The following is a 26362-nucleotide window of genomic DNA, read 5'->3' as shown; positions in this document are numbered from 1 at the left end:
CGGCCAGTGAGGAAGTGAAGCCGGGTGCGACTGCAGCGCCACGAAGGCGCGGGTGGGGTGGCGGTTCCGCGCAATGACACCGAGTTTTAAAACTGAAGCTAGTCTAGTAACGTTGGTATATACAGTAGGTCGTGCTCGCAGCCCGGTGCCCATGGCGCCCGACGCGTACGCACGGCCGTGTACGAAGGGTTCTTCCTACGTGTCGGTTTCCGCGTGCTCGGTGAGGACTGTAAATTCTGATGAATGCGACGAAGCCGTTGCCGGTGTTGCCGAAGCTTGGAGCGAGCTGTCAAAATTTCCGGGACATTCGAATCAACGGTGGACGAGTTTGTGAGTGCAGATGATGGTGCCGCGACCACGGTAGAGCCCGGAAACGAAGACTACATCGCCGACATCGTACCGAGCACAAATGAAAGTAGGCACATTGAGGAAAGCAACTACGGTCCTTTGCCCACATCCTCCGAAGTGATTGGTGCACTCGCATTAGTCCGGCGCTTCTGCGCGAATGCGGAAGGTTGCGGCCTCAGCTGCTCCGACTCCTTAGACAACGTGGGGAAGTGCGTGCGTCGCAGGCAGCGAAATTGCCCACGCAGAAGAAAATGCAGGACTAATTTATGCCAAACTAAGCTAGTTTCGTTAATAAAGTGATCTTATAACTGGTATGTGCTTTTATGACATCCAATTATTTAGCAGGCTTATATCGAATTATGCTCTATATCGAACTGACAGGCGTTTTTTTGCGAGTTCGATATAGCCGGGTTTGACTGTACCAACGCAAAGTATTTCTTTCTCACTTTATTGTCACCCTAGAAAAATTGCAGCAATTTTTTGGAAATAAGTGCCTCGAAAGAATTGGAATCTGCAATAAAAAAAAATCTACCCTGGGTGGTCACATATGGCGAAAGAAATCGACCCTGAAAGGGTTAATGGAACGAAGTTCGCTTTTAACCCTTTGAAGGTCGAATTATTTTGAAAAAAACTTTCCCAGGTGGTCAAATTACTTTATTGCGGATCTTGAATGTACAAAATGCATGAAGTCGGGAATAAATAATAAAAAATAATTAGGAACAGTATTTTGGTGTCGGCATCACTCAGAACTTCAAAATGTTCAAGTGTATTTCCTAGCGTGGTACTCCTTGAAACAAGGGTCTACGCGCAGCGATCGCCGATAAGGCGAAAACGCGCCTGGCGTCGCAGTCTGCAACGGAGCGAAAGTTTGAGCTGCTGGGTGTTGACACGAAAGAGGACGTCAGCGACAGCGGAACGGAACTTGCAATTGTGGATTTATCCGTGGTGCAAGACTTTTTTGGACTTATGCCGTGTCCCGCGTGCGCCAAGAAATCGCTGATGCTTTCGAAGGACCCCGCCAAGGAGTACGGGCTCTGTGCCAAGCTTGTGCTGGAGTGCTCCACGTGTGGCATGCGCGAAAGGATCGTCAGAGGCTTCACATGTCCCACAAGGATCACACAAACAGAAATGCTTTGATAAACAAGCTTGCAAAGAGGCACAAGCCACCAACAGACTCTGCCTACAGTCCTGGGCTTTTATAGGTATAGGTGTGACCTTTTGCTGAATGCACAATTATGAGAGTGTGCCAGAGATAATTTTTTTTTTTAATTTGAGTTCTAGGATTTTACGTTCCAAAACCGTGATATGATCCTGGACCAATTTTGACCACTTGGGAAGCGCTACAACACAAGCACAGGAACTTTTTTGCATTTCAGCTCCATTGAGATATGGCGACCACCACTGGGATTTGATCCAAAGTTTTTGTTGTAGCCATAAACTTTGTGGAAAGGACATATTTTGTTGTGGCCATGAACTCTGCGCAACTTTATTTGCATAGGGATGCCATTTGTGTGCCTTCTGTACAAGAAGGAACTAAAATAGGAATGTGAAGCTCGTGGTGCTAGCTTTCTGGCATTGCTTTCAATGACTATGCATGATTTGCAACAAATATCTCAATGTTATTTTTGCAAAATGGCCATATATATGTCATGAACTTGTTGCTGAAAGACAGGGCTACATGGTGGTGCAATTTATATTGCCATATTGTTAGTCCATTAAAAGTTATAATGAACTGAAAGTTCAAACTCGTTTTTCTCAGCTTCATGTTTTTGGACACCGCACACTGCCTTAGAGGAGATCTTCATATGTTCGTTCTAAGTACCAGCAAAATGTTTAGTATCAATATATTTGTGTCGAATGGATCTAGCCGGTGATGCTATTTATTTATTTCTAAAGTTGCCGGCTAAATTTTAATTGCCACTAAATACAAATGAAAATTAGCAAAAATATTGAAATTATGTTTACATCTGGTATTTTTGCATTATAATTTCACTGAGAACAATAAAAATAGCATCACCGGCTAGAGCTACTCTCTGGCGTTCTGGCCGTATACTCTGTTTTTCCTTTTGACAAAGTTAAGTTTTTGAAAAGTCCCGTAAGAAATTGATTAAATTTCTGTATCAGAAACTTTGCATCATTTGTTCTAATGAAGATATACAAAATCTAATTAGATATTTGCAATCAGCAGAAAAAGCTGAACAATACTGTTAAATATCATCCCGTTCACACTAAAATTAACCAAGTTGGTTTTGGGACCCACGTCTCCCCTTAAGTAGACATGTTCATGTTTGTTTGTGCGCGTGACACCAAGCTTGTTAACTTAATTAGTAAGCGAATGTTTAAAAGTTTATATGGACGATAAAACTACTATCCTTACTTTGATATAGCTGTCTACCAATTTGCTATTGCAATCGATGCTTCGCCTTTCAGGCGTAACCGCGACTTTATTGCATTGCGAGCAAATGAAAGAAAGTATTTTTTTTTTGTATGAAATATTGAGGTGTGTGGTACTGTAAAGGACATTTTTTCTTTAGGTCACGGCAAACGGGTGCGCGTTACAATGGAGGGCGCATTAGAAATGAGTAAATACGGTACTTTTGCCGTGTTGACACGAGCTGAGGACTGACTAGCGAGGGTTAGCTGACGATCGTGGCTCAATATTGCACATGCGAAAAAAGAAGGCTGGCCTAACACGCGCGGTCTTGTTTTGTACTCTATTGCGCGCGAGGTACGGGGGATTCTACTCCAGCAGTTCCAGCTTACGGCGCAGCCGGCGTATCTTGAAAGCGATTTGCAACATGTACAAAGTGTGTGACCGCGTGGCCGCCGTATCCTGAAAGCGATCTGCGATGTGAAGTGCACGCCCACGCAGGCCTCATCTTCAAAGCGATCTGCGACGAGGAAAAAGTTCGCCCAGTGCCGGTAACTTCATATGTGCTGTGCTCTCGACATTTAGTTCACTTTGAAGCGAGAGACAGCACAAAGGTGAATTTGCTCGCTGCTGCTGCTGCCGCGCTTATCTTGCTTAATTTGCTATCGCAATCGATGGTTTGCCTTTCCGGTGAAACTGCGACTTTTGTTTTTTACTTGGGAAGTTCGTCATTCGATCTTTGTTGTTAGACATCGCGACAAAAGTATCAGAAGTGAGGCGTTTCGGATATTACAGACTTCAGATAAAACGGAAGTTTTTTTGTCGGATTATCAGGGTCCGTTGTAACAAGAGTAGGTTGTATAATCAAGCTCAAACCTGTGCTCATTAGGAGTGCTTACAAGCGTGCATTTTTTTTTTTTTTGCAGGAATTTCATGCTTACTCAGCTATGGTGCCCCAGCGTTCGACACGTAGGTTCAGAAATGGCGTGAAGAGACTCAGGCAGCAAGATGGAGGGAGAGGGATATCCAACCACTTTAACCACGGCGGAACATATCCAACTCCATAGAGAGCACAAGCACAGGAGATTGAGGTAAGCGCAATAGCCCCAACCACGTACGAGGGCGACGGGCTCGAGCAATGCAGGGCAGTCTCGGATGCAACCAGTAGGGGGGTCATTTCTTTACTCTAGTGCCCAAACACGCTCTGCAAGACAAACGGGCTCACTACAAATAGGGTGTGACCATGACTGCAAAATTAAAATAAGACCTCCACTATCTCTAACATAAGTTAGGCAGCAAGTTTTCAAATATGTGAATAAATTTAACTTGAGTACTTGGTTACGTCATTTTTTCCCTAGTGCCCATACACTCTCAGCAACACATACAAGACATTTCACATATGCCCTGTGGTTGCATCCCTGATACAGCCTACCCAATTTTTGTTTGCAATCACTTGTGCCGAGAAATGGTCTATAACATAATGATCACTGTATCAAAATGAAGTGCAACAATACTGTTATTGAATACAGTAAAGTACTTATAAGATAAACCCTGTCATTGTTAGGTAAGCCAGTAAAAGCATGACAAGCTCCCATGTCATAGATGGCAAGCATTATGGAACAAGAAAACTGCTTACCAACAAATATTTTGAGCTCCTTGACTTCTGGTTCCTTTGGCATCTGATTCACAGACTTGTATGAAACATTTGACTTCCGGATTCTGGTTCAAGTAAGAAAACAAAATGCAAAATGAGAACCTATATCAACATAGTCATGTTTCCAACATAACCATACAAAACCCTAAACATCACAAAAGGTTTGGCTCAGTGAAAGATCGCCTCCTACACCATATGCTTGTTCTCCCTCTTTGCTCAATTTTTTTGCAAGAGCTGCACTTTTTTTCCCACAAATTTGGGCCTAAATTTCTTGTGTGTGGCCATCCAAATGTAAAAAGTAGAATATATGATGCTTTGAAAAACAGACATGCTTTCTGCCCTGTACAACGACATTAGGAAGCCTTTATTTTAACTTTGTTTGCTACCTTGTTCGTGATCATTGGCATGTGATGGTGTAGCCGGAGCAGCTGGAATCTGGTTAATTGCACATGTTATTATAAGATGAAGCTGTCCTTAGTAATGGGCTCATACGTGCCATACATAAGGTTAGGTGGTGAAATACCGGTGCTTTCATAAAAACAGAGAATCAAATGTTTTAGCTGATAGCACCAGTATACATCTTAAGTGGTGTGGGAGCAACATAAGCTCAATGCACAAACGTGTACAGTAGGAACAAAGCGCAGTGCCCGAGTGCGACACCTTAAGTGGCTTACGCGAGTTGCATGAACGTGTATGCACAGCTCAACACATAGCGATGGCAAATAAGTTATGCCGGTGCCTAAGTTGACAGGCTTCCCCTTAAGAATCAAATGCAGTAAAGAACGGAAGAGCCAGATATGCTATGCATTGCACTGATTGAAGGTTAAGCCTTCACACTGCGTTACTATGCAGTGAAAGAATCCTTTGAAGCTTTTGCACGACATGTAACGGTATGTTGCAGTTGATAACACCCGCATGCACTACTTTTTGGGTAATGAGGGAGTTTTTGGTAACTTGAAGATCATCTCGAGAACCGGTGAAAAGCACGACGGTAGAACCTGTGGGCACCGGGAAATGAATTTCAGAACATGAACAATTAAGTTGTCAATGACTTTCCCCCCAAAACGCTAGTAACTGTGGGTACAATCGAAGAGGAGACCATACACCACTGTGTGCAGCATCAATACTGCACAGAGATAGTGCAGCATAGCAGTGGCAGACGAGGAGTGCACTTAGGAACAGGGACTGCAGCCCATACAAAATCTTTTTTTTCCTTTAAATATTTAGGTCCAAATTTAGGGGTTCAGCTCTTACAAGAATATACAGTACAGTATATGCAAACATTTGAGGCTATATATTTGTTAACCTTATTTGTTAACAGAAACCCAAATCCATTTGGCAATTTTGCAGAGCCCATGTTTCCCTGTTTATTAGTGAAGCAACTCTATTTGCATTATAGAAAAGGAAAGGCAGGAAAGGAAGGTGCGTTATAATTAAAGCAAAGCTACCAATATCTATACTTATTTAAGGCCCAGTTTTACGCGCTCAAAACATTTCAGCGGCTTACAGCCTACACATTTTATAAGCTTAGGAAAGGCCATGCAATGGTGAATTGGTGAATGAAACAATCAAAATGACGAACAGAATATAAACATGGCTGTCCTCTAGTTCATGCTGTACGTACTTATCCCAGTCACTGCAAGTGAAAGGAAAGAAAGACAATACAAGTTAGAAAAGCACCATAAGGCCATGCGAAGGCAAGAGCAAAGAGCACCAAAGACCAGCACACACATGCCCTTAAGTCAACTTGCCAACTTACTTCTCATCCTTTTGCACACCTCGCTGTGATGCCAGCCTGTCTTTGGCTGCCTGATTCAAGCGCTCTGCAAGCAACTTTTGGTTCTGCTGACGTTTCTCTTCTGCTGACTGTTCAGTCTGCATTGAAAGAGTAATTGAGGAATCAATGCTTTTTCAGATATATACACTGGAACCTTGTTAATTCAAACTCCAAGGGGTTTGCAAATTTTTTATTCAGACAAAAAAGAAAGAAAAATGAGAGAGGAAGTAGGCGAGGGGGTTTCAAACTAAAGAGAGCCCTTTTGAATAAAGCACTTGGATCATCTTACGATATAGCGCAACACATCACTGAGCACTAGTGCCGGCGTTACATTTTATGAAACGCTGTCTCAGAATTTGCACATCAAGAAGAAAGTACAGTTAATTAAAGTTGGGAATGCAAAGAGAAAGAAAATGCACAGGTGTGCACCTGTGGACTACAAACAGTGAACTGTGGATAGCACTAATTGTAAGACTGCTGCGGCAGCAGCAGCAGATACCGTCAATTGCTGCCTATTACCGTGATTGCAACATGGCTGTGCCTGCATTGCCTGCTTCGATCTGAATCTGTCCTTGCTACTTGCTTTCCGCTGTAACAGCGAGAAATAAAAATCACCTGTCACTTAATGTCATCTTACGCCGATAAAGCATTGGTGATGGTTTCATCATTTATTGAGATCAACTGTTTCTTTTCAAACTGACAGGCCAAGGACACCTTGAGCAAACACGTGTTCATTTTTATCTACTAGATGGGCACCAAAACAAAGCGTCGGTCATGCATTGGTGATGCAGAACAACCAATTCGTTACTGCAGCATAAATTTACTTCTCTGCTCAAGCAAGGCCCAAAATGATAGTACGCGAGAAGGCATGGCGCTGACCATTCGACAACAGATGCATTTGAATGGATGATAGGTGGATGCGGGTGGTGTGGTGTCCTGTGCAACCTTCCCGTGGCCCCCGATTTCAGAACCTTCAACATGTTGCAAACGGCACTGTTGGTTGTCTTACATCTTACAGTACGTTTGTGAAAGTTAAGCTGCTATAGCTGTGTCTCCCCTGTTTGGTCCCCTATTCTCCAAAGGTCAAGAAAAAATTATTCATCTCAAATCGTCAAAATTTTTTGACAAACATTCCATCATAACAAAATCGCAATATGGATTTAGATCAGGTTTTTCTACAGAAAGTGCTCTGCTGTTTCAAAAAGAATTGCTCCTTAAAAATATTCAAGCATAAAAATTCACATTAGGCATATTTTTAGATATGGCCAAAGCATTTGGCATAATTATCCATGAAAAATTAATAGGAAAGTAGCAGCGTTATGGAGTTCGCGGTGTTGCCCTCAATCTAATTAAAAACTACTTAGCAAGCAGACATGAATGTGTATCGATAAGCAGAACTCTTCTATGTGACTTGTTAAATACGGAGTTCCCCAAGGCAGCATATTGGGACCACTTTTATTTTATATTTATTAATGATATTGCAACTGTTGAACCTTAAGCCCTATTTGCAACTTTCAGGTACGGTGGTGCTGCCACACGGCAACCACCGAAAGCAGCATCCGATGATAGAAAGAATAATACATGCCTGGTGAAAACGCATGAGCTGCACTTCATCGTCAGTGCCTTTCGTGACTTTGCGCATGCGGAAAGTGAATTACGAAGCATTTTTTTAAAACATCGCCGTGGAACTTTGGCGTTTCAAAAATGGGAACCAAGTACAAGTGCAATCGCATGTGCTCTGTGCCGCAACGCTCAAACCGCACTGCAAAAGACGTCGTAAGCCGTCATAATTTTCCTTCAGACAAGTGACGAAAAAAAGCAATGGGCGGTGAAACAGCGCATCGGAAACCCTGTTTTGGGATGTAAAACCCTCGAATTAACCTCACTAGATCACCTGTTAGACAGTCTCACATTCACATACGTGTAACCAGGGCATCTAATGACGAATGCTCATATTCTTCGTTCGTTAATTCAGACTCTTTACAGTCGCTGCTGAGGAGAACCACTTGCGATCGAGAAATTTTATACCGATCGGTCTCAATCGTAAGTGCCCCGTCTGATTGGTGTCGTACGGGCACTTACGATCGCGATCAAGCCCGATTGAGATCAAATTCATCGATTGCGACTGGCTCGTTTGCGAAAGCGGCAGAAGGGAGCCATTGGGGATATAAATTAGATCCCACTCAGGCTCGATGGCGATCGAAACAGAACAAGTGCACGGCTCGATGTGTCAATGATGTTTACTGATATATTGACTATGAGGAAGCGCATTCGTCACCCTCTCGCGGCTTATGTGACATTATGCACTCAAGCGTGAGCTGCTTCCTGAACGGGAAGTGCAATGCCATGCAAAATGATTCTATAGTTCGCAAGCGGCGGCAACCAGCGACCAAAACTACACAGGTGGCGATGTCTCCATGCAGGTGATCATTGAATCGACAGCCGTTTTGGATAAGTTGTGGCGCCCCCTATAGCCGGTGCAAGTTGTGAATACATAACCTATGCTGATAATACAAGCCTTTCTTTTCCGGAACAAATATTCATGCTCTTGTGAATATAGATAACATAAAATTATAAAAAACATGCACCTGGACACCTAAAAATTCTTTAAAAATTAACTGTTCCCAAACTAAAGCTGTTCTTTTTCACTTTAATTGCCTCACTTTATGAGCCCACTCATTCTTACAATCTCATGTTAAAGGGACACTAAAGTGAAACAATAAATCAGTTTAGACTAATAAAGTATTGTTTGAGAACCCTGCAGGCAGTCATTTCAAAATAATAGTTTGATTATTAGATGAGAAAATGAAGGTCGAAGTATCAGTATTTGAACTTCCCGCTGAAACCCCAACGCCGGTACGTTAGTGTGACGTCAGGGATTCCAAAGTATGTTTTCGCATTTGAGCCACATTGGCTGAGTAAAGGTTCCCGAAACTTGCTATGTTCAATATTTAGTTCCTCTAGAACACAATGTAGTCAATCTGTACCACTACATAATTAAGTAGGCCTTTTAAGTAAATGCCAGCGTGTATTGCCAGTTCCTCAAAAGCTTTCGATATTTAAGGCACTCTTCACATCTCATCTGCGCTATTTTAACTTAAGTTGGGGTAACAGAACAAAGCAATCCATAATCTCATCCTACAGGAAAAGGTTCCATGTTCTGACATACTTCACAAATATGCGTTAAATATGTCATTAACTCTTTCGTTACCACGCCTATTCAAATCGATCATCGGTGGTCGATGCTTTAGATCACCGATTTCGACATGTTGGAGCTGTTTCTTATCCACTTAAGGCCATCCAGTACTTGATACAGGCAGTGCGCTTTCAGAATCAGTTTACATTTTCGAGCGCTCGCAACATTGCGATTTTTGACGGACCTTTTTGCAAACTAATGTGTGTATGTTGTAGCAAAAAGAAGCGTGGCCGTCACCTACTGTCGCGCTCGAGAAAAAAGCACGCCACTGAGGATTACACCGCACTAGCACCAATATTTTATAATCAAATGACTACCATCAAGTCAAGAATTAAATTATGTTGCCAGCTGTTCACTAGTGAGCTTTCGTTTGGAGTCAGACTCATTTCATCCCACTGAAGTGTATTTCTGAAGGTCTACCGCATCTCTAACATGTGGACCTGGCATTTTCAACGAGTTTTCTATAGTTTATTTTGCTTCTCTAGTAAAATCCACGCACGGGGCGCGGCCGGTGTCACTGCTCAGTTGTCGAAAGTTGCTCCCCTGGCGTCGTCCCATGAGGCTGCGTTGCAAGAAAAGCGTCGTTCTCGCAACTATGCTGCACCCGCACTTCAATTTTGTGATGAGGACTCGAGTTATGGTTCCGAAGATCACAGAAAAGAAGATACAAGCTCTGAGGATGACTGTGTTTTGTGTCAGCATGGGGGCATCCGCAGCTCTTCACTGGTGAGTTTCCTTTACAACCTTGAGCGGTCTGCTTCCTTGTGCATGCTTATCTGGTGATCTTTTTGCACGACCCGAGAGCTCTATTGATTATCTTCGGGATGCGCTGCCATTGGCAGCAAAGTAACTTCTGTTCACACCATGAAGGCTGGTCGTAGCACATCTCGGTCCAGCATTACAAATCAGCACAAGACAGTTTACAACGGCATGGGATTTCTTTCTCAGGTTGTCTATCAAGCTGACATTTCCAAATTCCCAGAGTTTTCTTCCCCCGAGTGCCTTTGCAAAATTTCCTGAGTCACACAGAACTTTGTTTTACGTCAAGATGGGCTGACACCATGTCGCCCGATGCTGTCGGGCGACATGGTGTCGCCCGACAGCATCGACAGCATAAAAAAATTAAAGAAAATGACTGAATCCAGTTTGTATAGTAAGGAGTAGTGTTTACATTATTCAAAAAGAACACAGACGGGACGACTTAGTAAAATGTACAGCAAATAAAATATCTTCGAAAAAAGAAATGGTCAAGCCCATTGCAAACCGAGTAAAACATTTTCAAATATGAATAAAAAGAGGTGCATACAGAAGCAAATATTTTCGACTATGACCTATTTCTATCAAGTGATAGCAAGCTCATTGGTATGAGGCCCGAACTTTGCCACAAGTGAGATTGTCTCTCAGCAGCTGGATAAGCGTACTCTTAGCCCACACACAACGGCTCAGTGTTGTGTTACACCACTTTAAAGAGCTTATTTTGGTTTGGATGTGTGTGGATGTGTTTCGAGTTATTTTGGTCTTGGCATCAGCGCATGCTTTGTTGAGCACAAGCTCCTTCGAAGAAGCGGTGGCACACTTCCTTCCTCGTTCATCCCTCATTACATTGGTCCTTTCTATTATCGTCCTCCTTCCGCCGCATGTTCGCCCCACGGACCATATGAAGCATCCTCTTGGACAGTTGTAAAGTCAATGGCTGATTTTTCAGACTCCCTATGGGCCACGAAAACGTCCGAAAAATCGGGCAATCAGAAAAAATTTTGCATGCCTTTTACTGCCCTCAAGGGGCTCAAATCACAGGCACGCCCGAAAAAAGCTCTGAAGGACTGCCAGTACACTTATTAGGCATATTGGTGCTCGTAATGTGACAGGTCACCACGTGTGAAGTGTATAAAATTAAGAAATACATACTGTGTTGTGACAATTGTCCTTTCCCAAGCTTAAGCTTCACCACAATACTTTGCATACGGTTCACCGCGTAACACTTCTGGATTGAGGTGAAGCTGACTTTCAGGAACCGGCATTATGCAACGCACAGTGCTTTCCGAGCTTCGAAGCCTATCACGAGGATTACGAAGACGGAGTCGGTGCCATTGCAGACAATTGCGGTGAATTCTTTCAAAGAAAACCATACCGTGGAACGGCAAGAAGCTTAATAGCGAATGTCGAAGCAGCAAGGCCTAGCATTGCCGTGGTGTTGGCTACGGCTGCCAGTGGTCCCAAAAATTGGGCACCTGGAAAATCTGTCGACTGTACACTGGCAAGTCCTGAAGCCGACGACACGGCATCAAAGACTATTTGTTACGATCCCTCTCTACTACTCGAAGCCAGCATTAGCGCAACTTTCGTTCCCTTTCAATAAAATTACAGCTAATTTTTCCTGATAGAAGCACAAATTCCATAGTTTTCCCCAAGTATTTCCAGACTACCGTATAATGCGGAATATAGGTCGAGGCGGAATATAGGTTGACCCCCTTAGATTGAAGCAAGGAAGTCAACATAAAAATTGTAAAGCACAAAACTTCGTTTTATTTAGTGGTGCCGCCAGACTTGTCACCTGCTCATTCGTTTGAGCTGTCTGAACTCTCGTCCGAAGACGACTGCTTTTCACTGGCTGCGTCCCACAACATGTCATCCTCAGTGCCGTCCAAGGAGTTGCTAATGCAACACTTCTTGAATGCCCGCACCACCATATCGTCGGGCAGCGAGCGCCAAGCCTGCGACACCCATGTGGCCACAGTGGCGAGAGGCGGCCTGCGAAGCCGGTCGGTTGGGGTCGTCTGGTTGTCGCCGGCCATCCACTGAGTATATTGTTCACGAACACGGTTTTAAAGGGCTTGTTGAGCACGACGTCCAGTGGCTGAAGTGTTGTCGTCATGCCTCCCGGAATGACGGCGAGTTCCGTCCTCCCATCGCGGAGTGCCTGCTTCACACCTGCGTTCAAGTGCCTGCGAAAGGCATCCAAGACGAGCATGCTCGGACACCGCAGGAGTGCGCCGGGTCGCTGATTCCAGACGGTCTTAATCCAATTGAGCATGAGGGCCTCGTCCATATAGCCCTTTTCATTCACGCGAATGACATCCCGTGGGAAAGCCTCTTTCGGCAGCGTCTTCCTCTTGAATATTATGTATGGGGGCAGCTTTCTGCCGTCTGCAGTACACGCGAGCATCACCGTGAAGCGCGAATGCTCGTTCCCCGTAGGAAGAAGTTTGACTTCTTTTGCTCCGCGTTCGCACACTGTGGTGGGCGACGGCATGTCGAACCACACCGGCGTTTCATCAGCGTTGCCGATCTGTCCCAACATGCAGCCATGCTGCTGCCGGAGACGGATAACATAGCGCTGGAATTCGACCAGCCTGTCCTCGTATGCCTCTGGCAGCTTCTGGCAGATTGATGTGCGCCGTCGAAGTGCGAATCCCTTGCGTCGCATGAAGCGACGAACCCAATAAATGCAGCCCTTGATTTGTTCCTTGGGCACTCCGGATTCTCGGGCGATCTCAATAGCTTTGATGCGGATGAGTTCTGCTGTCACTGGCAAAGATCTGGCACGATGCTCGCGGACGAAATCCGCCACCCTGTCTTCGAGCTCCGGGTGCACCGCGCGGCGCCCATGAGTTGGGCCGCGTCGGTCACCAAGGAGGCGATAACGATGCAGATGCCGAAAGGTCTGCGCTCCTACATGTTGCCAGACGACTATTCATGTTGTGCCAAGGGCCGATAGTTAAGTCGAGGGGTGAACTTCAAGCAATATATTTTGGAAAAAACCTCGACCTATATTCCACACTATATGGTATTAAAAATCCCTGAGAATTCCTTGTTTTCCCGGTCGGTAGACACCCTGTTTCGACTCTTCTCTGCAGAGGTGATAAAGACAATCTGCAGAACTAACAGATATGCTTGGATGCATAATCTTGTAGTTGCCCAGCAATGCTGAGAGCGATTGGCCCTGGAAGAGGTGCACGACTCTATACGAACTGGTGAAGTACGTTCCTTGAACATTTTATCGGACCATCTTCAGAAATTGCTGAAAAGGCGGAACTCCAAAATGTGTTATGAGGACCGCAAAGCTAAACAGAAACTAGATCTTTCGCGAGAAAAGTGCGGAGCGCACCTATGCTTCACAAGATTCAGGAACTGCTTCACTGCATGTCATGAGCGATGAACTGGTTTTAGTTTATTTTTTGTATCCGAAGGACCACTGGGTACTGAGCATTTTTTTTTTTTTCGGACACTATTCCTGGGTTATTTATCTCTGAAATGTATTCTAAATTTCCTGAACGCAGCCCCCCCTTTTCCCATCAAGAAGTGAGTTTTTTTTCTTTTTCTCACATAATGATCGCACCCTGAACTTGCTGCCATGAAGTAGGAGACACATGGTACGATTCGGCATCTAATATGGCATTCTGCGGGCGCGATTCTGTCCAATGCTGTGTCGGACGGCAAATCGTACTGCGTCTCCTACCTTTATTGTGACAGCAATTATATGAACCCTCCAGACGCATTTTTGCCATTGTCATCGTCGCCGCGCACCGCATGGTGTAGGTGTGAATGAAAGTGCGTGAGGGGAGCCGATGTTCGCGGCTCAATCTTGCGCAAAGGGTCCCGGTGAGGAGGGGCAGTAGCCTTGTACTCTGGCAGCAACCACGTATTACACAACCACGTCGAGGGGCGCTGACGATCAAGACTCAATCTCCCGCTTACAAGGGAGGAAAGTGGGAAAGAAGGGAGTGGCATGGCGCTTTACTTCAGCAGCAACTGTGCATTACGAGGCCGCGCCGTGCCCTATCTTTAAAGCGATTTGCATCGGGGGCTGAGTCGATGGCTGCTCATACCTTTGGGCGTGCTGCATACTCACCGTTAAGTTTGCGTTTATGTGAATGTTTGCAAGTTTATACGGCCAATAAAGCTACTATCCTTACTTAGTGTAGCTGTCGTTTGCTATCGCAACTGAGGGTTCGCATTTCGGACGAAACTGGCTTTTTTAGAGGTGGCCACAGAAAAAAAACGCTTGTAATTTAACTCCGCATAATGAAGACACCACCGTCCAATTTTGCGCATATTTTTTTGGAATAAAGTGCGTTCATTATGCAACTAGATACAGTAAATATGCGGATCCCACACACTGTGGGAATTGATTTAAATGTTGCATTCTATGCAGTTTGCTTTGTTCAACGATAGTTAGCAACGATGTCGACGGCAAATCTGTAATTTCTTTACCATTTAGTCCAATAGAAGAGTGGTGAATTGATGTTAAATGTTACCTAGCTTGCACCATTGCTGTTTGTCTGCATAGTACATGGAACACACAGGGAGATGTGTTTGCTTCTGATGCTGTTGTGCGCGATTGTTCATAATCTCTGCAAGGGTTGAGCCTCACATAGCACATCGCATTGTGGCAGAAGTGCTTAACATTATTTGAATTATTGGGCTGTACATACATGCCAAAACAATGATCGAATTATGAGGCAGGCCATACTGGTGGACGCTAGATTAATTGTTGCACCCTGCCATTCTTTAATATGTACCAAAGTCTAAATGCACTAGCGTTCTTGTATTTCGCTCCCTTTGAACTGCGGCTGCCCCGGTTGGGATAGGACCCACGACCTCGAGCAACACAGCCGTCAAGCCATTGTGGCAGGTGCAGAAGTGTTGATTTGATGTGCGACTGCTTCTGTAGTGTCGCCTAGACCCTACAATGTTTTAACGTGGCTTTGCGTCTGCACACCCTGCGTCAGCTGTGCGCCTGCCAAATTTGCATGGTTTATTTTTCATGAATAGCAGCAACGTACTGTACCGTACCTTCAGTTTGCCCACAACCACTGTTTCCCTGCCTTCTCATGTCTTTTCCCTCTCCTGCCTTCTCCCCCTGTATGGGAACTGGTAGAGTGGCAAGGCTGTTATTCACTTGTTTTGCAACTGTGTGTGTTCTACCCATTCTCCACCACCTTTCTACAGTTCTTTCTACGTCCCCTCTGCACGTCTACATTAGCAGAAAGGTAGGCGCTTTAAAGTGATGGAAGTGGCACTTGGTCTTTTGGAGCAGCTTTCAGAGCAGGAAAAATTGCAGTTTGGAGCAGAAATATATGCTTTCGGAGCAGAAAAATGTGCTGTTTGGAGCAAGAAAAGAATGCTCTGGAGCAGTAACTTACTGCTCTAGTGAAAAGAGGAAGCTCTATAAGTTAGTACTTTCTGAAACATTGCGTTCAATATGTCTGATACTCAGATGCAAGTATTCTTTCTTCAGCTTGCTATTCCGCCGTATTATATAAGAAGACGAAGAAAAGCGCAAACTTAGTCCTAATTCACTTTCAGTTCTGCATTCTGCAAGAATTTATTAAATAAGACAAAAAGCATAAACTTAATCCTAATTCTAATTTAGTTCTGCAATTTATTAAATAATTTATTTTCATGTCAAAGAATTGAGCCACTTGCAGTGTAGATAGCCTATTACACATTTGTGCACGCAGGCAGCACGGTCACAGCTACGTAAATTGCAGAGTATGTCATGAATGCACCTACACGTTTTAATGAATTCCTGCGGATGAACTAAAACCGACAGTTGGTACAGAGATGTAGAGATACGACAGCCGTAGCCAACAGCTAAGATTGCGCGGGCCTATACACAGCCGGCACCACCGTATAAGGCCAGTACCTCTCCGGTACCAGGCATATCACCCAGCCCAGGCGATCACTTCCATCACCGCTCACGGCGGCATAGAAATCTGCTACAGTTGGTTTTTTTACATGAATTAGTACTTAATACAGAACAACATTAGACCAAATGTGCGAGCATTTCGTAAAGCAAACACCGATCAGCGAGGCGGCTCAGGTGGCTTTCAAGTACCGTTTCTTCTATCTTCTAGAAGTACTATCTTCTGCAACCCTTTCGGGAGCACACGAGACGTTCATTTGAGGAATCGCCAACCGTTTCTGCGCAGGGGCGAGTAAAGGCAGACGCGAGAGAAAAAATCTGGGGGCTTTTACTTCTTGAATATATGATTCTGCCTAGGCACTACGGAGGAGGTTTCTTTAGCGCGTGTTGTAGGCTTTTGTCCCTAGGCGTTCCGGCATTGCGGAGTAGGCCGAGTTTGTTTATGATCGGACACTGGCTGCCGGCACGGTAAAATAGTAGAACCAGTGAGCACAGACGCCCGGTGGTTACATGTGCCCGATTTGGTGACCGCTGTGTTGGACAGACTGTCTCGCACCTGCGATGCTCATTCTAAGTCAGACTGGTGTTGCAGAAGTTGTGGGGCGCGGTAGTGCTGAATTTAGCGTCACAAGTTGGCTGCTGGATGTAAATATAAATATATTCGATCGTGTTTTTACCAACTGTAACAACGTGCATCATTTCGCATTATCGGCAGCGCCTCCAGGACACCAAAACGGCAACGGGGACACCAAAGCTAGAACCCGGACTGGTCCGTGAGCTGGGGCTTGGCGAGGCCGAAGTGTGCCAGGGGTGTACAAGATCGGCTGTACGCTATGGCGGACAGCCAATTTTTGTTAGACGAAGGGAGCACCACGAAATCGACTCGTGAGATTATTTTCACCAGCCTATTTTTATGTACACTGCAAGACGAAGGCCTCTCCTTGAAATCTCCAATTACCCGAGTAACGCCCTCTATATTTAAGTTGTAGGTCTTAAATGCTATACCTTTGCTGGTTAAAGGCGCCGGATGCGAAGGCCGAAGCGTGCCAGGGGTGTACGAGATCGACTGTCTGCTATCGCGGACAGCCAATTTTTTATGCGGTCACCCCCTGGCACACTTCGGCCTCCGCAGCCCAAACCCATGGGCTGCCCTGCTTCTAGCTTTGATCCCCCCGCTACCCCTTGGGTGCCCTGGAGATCCTGCGCCGCATGCTTTATTATAACCTCAGGTGCTCTCCTGAGGCCTCCGTTTGCTGGTTACATGTGCACTCATCGAGCAGTGCTCCGCACTTCGCAATGCTGCCATGTCTAGGGGACAAACGCATATAAACACGCGCTAAGAAACCTCCTCTGTAGCGCTTAGGCAGACTCGTATATTCAAGGAGCAAAAGTTCCAAGATTTTCTCTCACACAACTGCTCTTACTCGCGTCTGCGCACAAACGGGTGGCCATCCCTCAAATGAACGTCTCATGTGGGAGCATGGCTCAGCAATCTGCTTGCGGCACATTTGGCGCGGTCCATTTGTGTTTCGGAGGGTAGGGTGGCATAGAGCTATGGGCGCAGCCCATTCGTGTTCGGAGAGGTGGAAGGGCAACGGGAGAGAGCCACATGGAGATGGCTGGAAAATGAGTGCGCGGCGGCTGCTAGAGCAGCGGCCCATCATGCAGCGGCTTGAATTTCTCGTTTTCTTTTCTTTTCAAGGATTTCACATTTCACTACCTTTCGGCAGCCAGACTTCATCGTTATAACCGATAATGCGGTGTTAGGGCATTGTAGTAAGCGGGTTATTTCACCATGGAAAACATACAAAAGTCGATGGTGCAGCAGCGTCTCATTGTTATAACCGATATGTTGTTAAAACTGGTATCGTTATAAGTGAGATCGACTGTATTCCGAATTCGGAGCAGGTGCAGGTCGGCGCAGGCCTGGCGCAATACCTGCCATAAACAACATTTCGTGCAGCATGTAGCAGGATTTCCTTGACGGTGTAGTTTGGCACAACTGGCACAGTATTTCCATCACTGGCACTGCAGTTTCTGCATTATCTTTGAGGAGGGTCACAGATAATTACAGCTGTCAAGAGGCTAATGTGGCAAGACACAGGGAGCTCCAGAAGGCATTGTGCACATGCGACGCAACAGAATGGTCTAAAAGAGTTTTTCACGTTGACATTCCTTTCTGCCACGCTTCTGCCATGCATATACAGTCAAGGACTGAATTTTCGGACATGCCTGATATTTCGGACGTCTTCGCGGCACCGCCACGAGCCCCATAGATTCAATGTATAAGGACATCTGAAGTTTCGGACGCTCGCATACCCCGCCGTCCAATTTTCCGGACTTTTTGACGGAAGGTCCTTTGGCTCCTCGCGCAGCGCCCTTGCGAAGGAAATCGACTTGCAGCCGAAGCATATCACCACATTGAACCACAACTAGCCAAATCTAGCCGTCACACACCGATTTGGTACGGCCACGCTGGCTATGTTCATCGTCGCAAATGGCCGCACTTCCGCCTCCGGCGGAGTTTCCGGAGCGGTGCTATTTCGTTTGTTTGCGCAGGCCACGTTTTGGCTAGCGTGGTGTGTGGTTGTGCTGTTGTGTCAAGTGTGTTCTGCGACGCTAGGCCTAGGTGCTTCGACGCTCGTCAGCGAACTCCACTGTTCGCAACTTGAGGATTTCGCTTGCCTTCGTTGGCCCCTACTCCGTCTTCGTCGTCCTCGCCGATGGCATCGAAGCGCAGAAAGCAGTACCGTACCCACGGAAATAACTTTTGAACAGTTTGTTATAATGCTGACAACGAGCTCAACTTCTGCGCAGAACTGACTGACGAGGAAATAGTCCGTCAGGTTGTGGGGGATTCAGAAGACTCCGATGTTGAAAATGAGGAGCCAATGCCAGCGCCGCCTACAAGCGCCGAGTTGACGCGAGCACTGTTGACTCTTTCATCGGTGTACAGTGCTGACATGACCCTTGCTCAGATCGAGGCGAATATAATCGCATGCAACCGGAACGCCGCCCAAACAACAATCAATAAGTTCTTCAAGCCACTGCAGCAATAACACTGGCTGCCCGACGATGCACATGTACATAATAAACCGGCAGTCGGCTGCATACAGAGTTTTTGAACGCCTCTTTTTATAGCACCTTCATTGATGCTTTGGCAGGGTTTCTGAAGCCTGGTACTTCGCCCTTTACCACTAGATCCGAGAAAAGAAGAAAAAAGGTGCGGTTTTTTGCATGCATTCATTTTTTCAGACTGCCTGAATTTTCGGACGTTTTTACGTTCCCTAGAGGGTCCGAAAAATCGGTCGTTGACTGTACACGCTCTGAACCACCCCCGGGCGCAGCATGCAAGATAGCAGCAGCAGCAGTGCAAAAGTCGAAGGAAGAGGCAAAAAAAGCTTTGCCTTAATAGTGACACAGTCCCAATGACTTGTTTAAGCAACGCTGACTCCACCCTCGATGCCTGCACTGACAAGGACAATGACTCTTGCTTAAAAAAAAAAAAAAAAAATCTGCTGCTATTCGGCTATGATAGCACTGTCGACTTCTGGGCTGCAATTTTGTAGTGATGCATTCCGCTCAATTCTATGTGCAACCCTTATCATCCACCCTTCACGGCCCGCTGATACTACAGTTAAACCTGGATGTAACGAACCTATATGTAACGAATTCCTGGATTTAACGAAGTTTTTGAATTCCCCAACGCTGCCCCCATTGAAGCCCATGTATTTTCGACCTTGATGTAACGAACGCGTTGCGGCGGTTAGCCTTGATGTAACGAACTCCCAAAGCTGATCAGTCATTACTTTTAGCACTTTTAAGGAAAATTCGGCCGAAGAAATGCTCTAGATTATTGAATATTAATGCTGTAAGGAGCCAGCAGCTACGCGCACGCCAGGGATTGCCGCGACCGAGCAAAGTTAGCGATGATGATGATGATGGCGGCAACTAGCGCCGCTCCGTGCCTAACGTAGCAGTCTTTTCAGGCTTTGCTTGTGTAGCGTGGCACCAGGTGGCATTGGTATCGGCAGCTGATTTTTCTTGCAGAATTATTTTGTTTCGTATGGATTTGAGGACAAGCATTCTTATTTTGTGATTTTCATTTGTTTCAACGGCTTATACACACTTATGTGTAAGAATTCACTTGAAAAGCAACGCTGATAGCCGGTTCTTTCATTGCCAAGGCGCCTGAAGGGAGAGGGGGAGGGACGATGACGAACGATATCCGTCACTTTTTTTTCTTTCTCTATGGGTGCGTTGCATTCGCCATCTTGAGTGTTGTCCTGCGTTCTGCACGTGTGCGTGTGTCAACTGTGCTCAGGTACTGGTTTGTCCGACTTGTTTTGGAGGTGCTAGGCCTGCCTGTCGGCGTGTAGTCGTGCGTCTCCGCTTCTAACTGCGTCGTCGGTTGGTCGTGATGAGTTCTACTGCCAGAAAACGAAAAGTTCTGTCTTTTGAAGACAAACTCGCAATTTTAAATGCAGTCTCCGCGGGCGAGAAGAAGAAGGACGTTGCCACCCGTTTCAGCATTCCAGCGAGCACACTATCAACGATTTTGAGTGCGGAACACAGCATCAGAAACGCAGTGGAGTCGGGAACAAGCTCGAAGAAAAAAAGACTGAAGCTGTCCACATACACTGATGTGGACAAGGCAGTGTTCACGTGGTTTTTGGACACGCGAGCCAGAAATGTACCCATAAGCGGCGCGATCTTGCAACAGAAGGCAAAGGATTTTGCGTGTATCTTGGGTCATGACGATTTCAAGGCAAGCAACGGGTGGCTGCAGGGATTTAAGAGCCGGCACGGTGTCGTCGGAAGAGTAATCAGCGGCGAATCTGCCTCCGCAGACAGCGATGCTGCTGCTTCGTGGGTGGCTGACAAGCTGCCTGGAATCCTGAGTCGCTTCGAGGCGGCTGATGTCTACAATGCCGACGAGACAGCTCTATTTTATCAAATGCTTCCGGGCCGCACGCTAGCGTTAAAAGGCGATGACTGCCGCGGTGGAAAGCAGAGCAAGCTCCGCATAACGATTCTGCTGTGTGCCAACCTCGACGGCACAGACAAGCGAGTCCCGCTAGTTGTCGGCAAAAGTGCCCGTCCCAGGTGTTTTAAGGGAACGAAGCGTATGCCCGTGAAGTATGTGGCGAATTCCAAAGCGTGGATGACTCGGCCAATATTTTCTGAGTGGTTAAAGGAATTTAACCAGGACGTCAAGCGGCAAGGCCGTCAAGTTTGCCTACTGCTGGACAATTGCTCGGCGCACCACGTCGAGGGCCTGCAGCTGTCGAACATCGAACTGCATTATTTCCCGGCCAACTGCACGTCCCTAATACAACCCCTGGACAAAGGGGTCATTAACAGTTTTAAATGCTGTTACCGGCGCCGACTAATCCTGAAAATACTTCTCGACATTCGTCTGGAACGGGAGATGAAGATCGACATTTATCAAGCAGTCGAGATGCTTGCTGCCTCCTGGCAAGAGGTCAGGGCAGAAGTTATCGCGAATTGCTTTCTAAAGGCCGGAATAGCCAAAAACGCACGGGCTGGTGCCGACGAGGAGGAGGAAGACCTTTCTACTCCGTCCAATGTGGCCGAAGCGTGGAACGAGCTATGTACTAACGGTGGTGTACCCGACGACGTTGAACTGACTGACTTTTTGTTTGCCGACAACGCCGCCGTGACTACAGAAGAAATGTCTGATGCAGCAGTAGCTGAAAGCGTGCAAAATCCGGATGGCGGTGATGATGGTGCTTGTGAGGCAGATCCGTGTGACGTGCCTACTGCAAAGGAGGTGATGAACGCAATGGACGTTATGCGCCGTTTCGTCGGCTCGCTCGACGATGAAGGAGCTCTACACGATTTAGCCTCTTTGGAGCGGCGTGTTGTGCCTACACTCGTGCCGAAGAAGCAAGCGGAAATTACGCAGTTTTTTAGTGTAAAATAAATGATTGAAGGGTGAGTTCACCTTCACGGATATATTGAGCTATTTGGTTTCGTTTCTGCATCATTCGTACGAGCCTTCACGCGAAACCTGCATGTAACGAAAACCTGCATGTAACGAAAAATTGCGAGCTTTTGTCAACTTCGTTATATCCAGGTTTAACTGTATTGATAACACAGGCGGAGTGCTGCTCTTACCACCGACAAAGTAATAAATGGCACCATATCCTGCAATGTTGCCAGGGGTCAGTGATGTGATTGGCTGAAGCCATTTTGGAGCAGCTTTTTGGAGCAGCCAGAAGGGCATTTTGGAGCAGGGAAACATGCTTTTGGAGCAGCTCAAGGCTCATTGCCAAGTGGAAAAACTGACTTTACGAGAAGTAAAACAGTAAATAAGAAGCCTTTGGGAACAAAAAGGTGTTGTGCCATAAAGAGGGTGTTAGCGCCATTTCGATGCGGCCAGAAAGCAAAAACACCCATAACTTAGATTTAGGTGCACATTAAAGAACCCCAGGTAGTCCAAATTATTCTGGAGTTCCCCACTACGGCGTGCCTCCTAATCAGATCGTGGTTTTGGCACGCAAGACCCTACAAGTTAGTTAATTTCGGGTTACCTGTGCAACGTCATATGTTGGCCCAAATAACTAATTTTAGAACTTCAGCATCATTTTATTTATTTGTTATGTGACCAAGTATAGATCAGCGCTGTGTTATAGCCACCAAGCCCCTATAGGACAGCAAGTTATAAATGGACAACGAGCAAGTCAATGGAACTTTTATTTAAAAAAGACTAGAACGCAAATGAGAAGCTTACAGAAAAATAAATAAAAAGACTAGAATGCAGATCACAAGCCTATAGAAAAACAATGAACAAACACTATCAACGGTTCTAAACATATATGAACTGAATAATAATTATGTACATGTAACAACAGCACAACTTCTCGGCTTCTTGGCCTATCAAAAAGCAGTGGACTTGTTCTGTGCCTTTTTCTGTAAGCAACATCATTCACTCTAACTGCAAAATACTGCCTAGTTGGCTGCCTTAGGCGACATTTTGTCAAGCGCAGCCGAAAGCCTTGTTTTCCCTTCAGCAAGCAAGGCCTGCCCACTTTCAATATCGCCAAAATTCTTCGTCTTGATGCCGTTATTAATGAGCAGCTCTGCATTCACCAACATTTTCTTTGCCGTTTCTACTTCCAGCTGGAGGTTTTTGTCAGCTTCACTTGGCATCATCTCGGGACCATTGGCACGCTGCCGTTTCGCAGCCTGCTCTTCTTCAGCTGCCAAACGTTCTCTATATCTTTTGCTTGCCCCTCGCACTGCTCTGACAACATCAGGCGTAACATCGAAACTAGACGGGTCACTACCAAAGCGTTTGGCATATGAAACAATGTTCCTTATGCCATTTACGGTTTGAATAGTCAATCTAGACCTTTCATTAAGTTGTCGACGGTTCGCACTAAACCCCCTTTCTACGTCTGCATTTCCGTGCGGAATGCAAAGCAACGCTTTGACAATCTTGCTCAACAGAGGGTACTTGGCTCCATTGTCAGGCTTCTTCTTATCAAAAATGTTCTGCCAGTACTTTTCGACAGAAGTGGATGCATTTGATTCAATGTGCTGCAGCCGGAGGAGGTTGTACTCGTCCATCAAGGCAGAGATGTCGCGCGGCTGTATAACCTGTGGAAGCCCTGAAGCTAGTTGCCTGAGGTCACTGGATGAGGATTCCTTTTCCACGGACTCTGGCTTAAGGAAGCGTAGACTCTTCAGCAATAAATTGCCGAATGGCAGTCGTGACACAAGGTACTCTGTGCACTTGATATAAAACTTTCTGGCACCCAGCCTAAATGCTCTTTTGTCCGCTGCTTCCCAAGATGACATTTCCTGCTCTGTGTCCTCTCCAATCTCCACTTTTGCTTTCCAGTTCGCAGGAGAGTCGGCCTGCAGTAGTGGCAGCTCTATGCCCTTCTTAGAGCTATAGGACTCTTTATTCATAAAACGTCCACACAGCTTATAAACTAAAGCCACCATTTCACTATAAAGCAGATGAGCCAAAGGTTCGCTCTTTTGAAACAGAGACAAAAAATCGGTAAATATACCTGCAGCATTCTTCATGAACAGGAGCTTTGCATAAAACATTCTGTCTGAAAACGCTTTCCTCAGGCGTTGACGCAGCTGTCCTCCCACACGACAAGCTGAATCAGACATGACAACACTTCTGATCGCTGGAAACTGCTCAATGAGGCAATCAACTGCAGGCCCTAATGTAAGCCACCTGGAGCTCACATGACGTAAGAAAACATTGCTTGGCAGTTGAAGCACTTCTTGCTGGGCCTTAATCGAAGCACTTTGTACAGCACTTTTGAAAAAGTAATATACATCCACGACTGCTGCCTCAACATCCGAACCAAAAGCATCTATGCCATGGCTGAATGCATTATGAACTTTGTGGAGGCAGCATTCGCCTACATCTATGAGGTTTGGGTGCGATTCCTTCAGTTTCTTTTTCACAGCTTTCATTACATTAGGCCCATCACTAAAGAAACAAATGAAGTTGTTTTGTGGAAGATCCTGTGTTGCCTTTCTTGTTTCGCTGAGAAGGATATCAGCCGTAGCTGAGCCTAACCAGAAAGACTGATGATGTTCCACAACCACGTTTTGTAATGCATGAAAAGTACCTCACCATTACATCGAGTTGCTGGCAACGTTGCTCCGGCAATGGCGTTTCATCAGTTGCGATTGAGTAGAAAACATTTGGTCTGTTTAGTTCATCAATTACAAGTTTCCTAAAGTAGGGCCCAAGACCATCAGACACCATGTAGGATGCTTTGGTTCGTTTGCAGGAAAACTGTTTAGCAATTTCAGAATCGGGGAACATCCTCGGAAAAAGAGACGTGGCTGTATCCGCCCAGGAGAAGGGAACTTCTTTGAGAGTAATCCCCAGAACGAAGAGAGTCTCTGCACGAACCACGCGGTCGCCTGAGAGTGTCGCTGAACTCTGCGAGAAGTCCAAATGCGTCTGACAGGCCTTCGGCGTTTTCAGTACACCTGCAGAATCACGATGGTTCTTCGTGGCCTCGATGTGCCGCTTGCTTGTAGCGTGTCGCTTTATCGCTGCAACACCATGCTGTGTGCATTTAATGGTGTGATTGCAGACAATGCAGTATCCACTGCCATCAATGCCTTGGCGACACCAAGATGATATGGTGTCACCATTTTCGTCCTTCTTGCCGAGGATGTCGATGTTGAACTTGGTGGAACGACCTGAGGAACAACAAATTTTTTAGTTTAGTATCACGGCACATACATGCGTTTGGCAAGCTGGAAGAATCGCTTTAAGAGACACCAGGCAAGACAACTCCCCAAAAATGCTTTAAAAGCGATTGTACCACCACATTTTTCACTGCAACTCAAATGTGTAGTGAACAGACCAACACAACGAAGCGTCGAAGCAAACGGACCGAACAAGTGACACTATCGGGAAGCAGCCCGGTCGTATACCGGAGTCCCATGGGCACATTTGATCGCGATCAACAGTGGTCGCTGCTACACGGTCCAAACTAATCCGGAGGTCATATGGCGCACACGTCAACCAAATCGCGATCTCGGAGCCAGATCGCGGTTATCGTGATCCCGATCGGGCCTGATTGCGATCGAGAGTGACCGTGCAGCTACACCTGATCCGGATCGAGCCTAATCCGGGTTGGCCCTGATCGCGATCAAAGGTGCCCGTTTGACACCGGTATTAGTGTACCGCACGAGAACATAGGCTTGTAAAAGACACCTGCTAGTATCACCGCGCTGAAAACACGAATCGAAAGTTAGCAAAGGGTCCAGAGTACTGACTTCTAACGTTAGATCATGGCAAATGATAAGCGCGACCAAGCAGATAGCGCCGCGTGCCAGCAAACTACCATGTGATGCGATGCCGCCAGCCTACGTGAAAATGCAATACAAAAGGCACAGACACTGAGCTTCCGCAATCGGTCGACGAAAAATAACGCCAAAGAGATATTTGCGGCGCGAATGTAGTTGGTTTAGTCCTTATCAAGGACGAAAACCAAAGATTAAAGAACAATTGAACCGACTTGACAGGACAGCTAACATCTACTGAATGCGACAATGGCAAACTTGCATCGCCCTAAGGCATCACTATACCAGTGCAGAACTTTTTCATAACGCTTTATTAAGAAAGTTCCGTGAACTCACCTTTAAGCTTCGAATGCGCCATTTCAATGATGAGTTGTGCTGCAGCATTCCAAGCACGTCATTATCCGGTAGTTCGACTTGCCCTGCACACGCGCTCACGTTTCCTTTGCTTCACGCGCGAAGTGTGCAATGGCGACGAAGATCGATGTCGACGTGAGGATTGATGTCGCTCGCAATTGTGGGGCGCATGGACGTTTCGGCCTCGAGATATT

At 46.0% G+C, this 26362-nt stretch overlaps 1 protein-coding gene across 1 annotated transcript in view; it reads right to left on the bottom strand.

Moving 5' to 3' along the window:
• The window catches only part of dre4 (SPT16 homolog, facilitates chromatin remodeling subunit dre4), a 170454-nt gene that overhangs the window by 64334 nt on the left and 79758 nt on the right, over nt 1-26362 (bottom strand). Inside the window, exons 13-14 of the mRNA XM_050195378.3 lie at nt 6133-6248; nt 4356-4438 (exon numbers count right to left, since the gene is read on the bottom strand). Of these exons, the coding sequence (XP_050051335.1) occupies nt 4356-4438; nt 6133-6248 (199 nt within the window). The remainder of the gene's footprint in view (nt 1-4355; nt 4439-6132; nt 6249-26362) is intronic.

Source organism: Dermacentor andersoni, chromosome 1, assembly GCF_023375885.2.
Source record: "Dermacentor andersoni chromosome 1, qqDerAnde1_hic_scaffold, whole genome shotgun sequence".
In the NCBI taxonomy this organism is placed as follows: Eukaryota; Metazoa; Arthropoda; class Arachnida; order Ixodida; family Ixodidae; genus Dermacentor; species Dermacentor andersoni.
The sequence above is the reverse complement of the archived record's forward strand: the minus strand, read 5'-3'. Positions and strand labels throughout refer to the sequence as shown.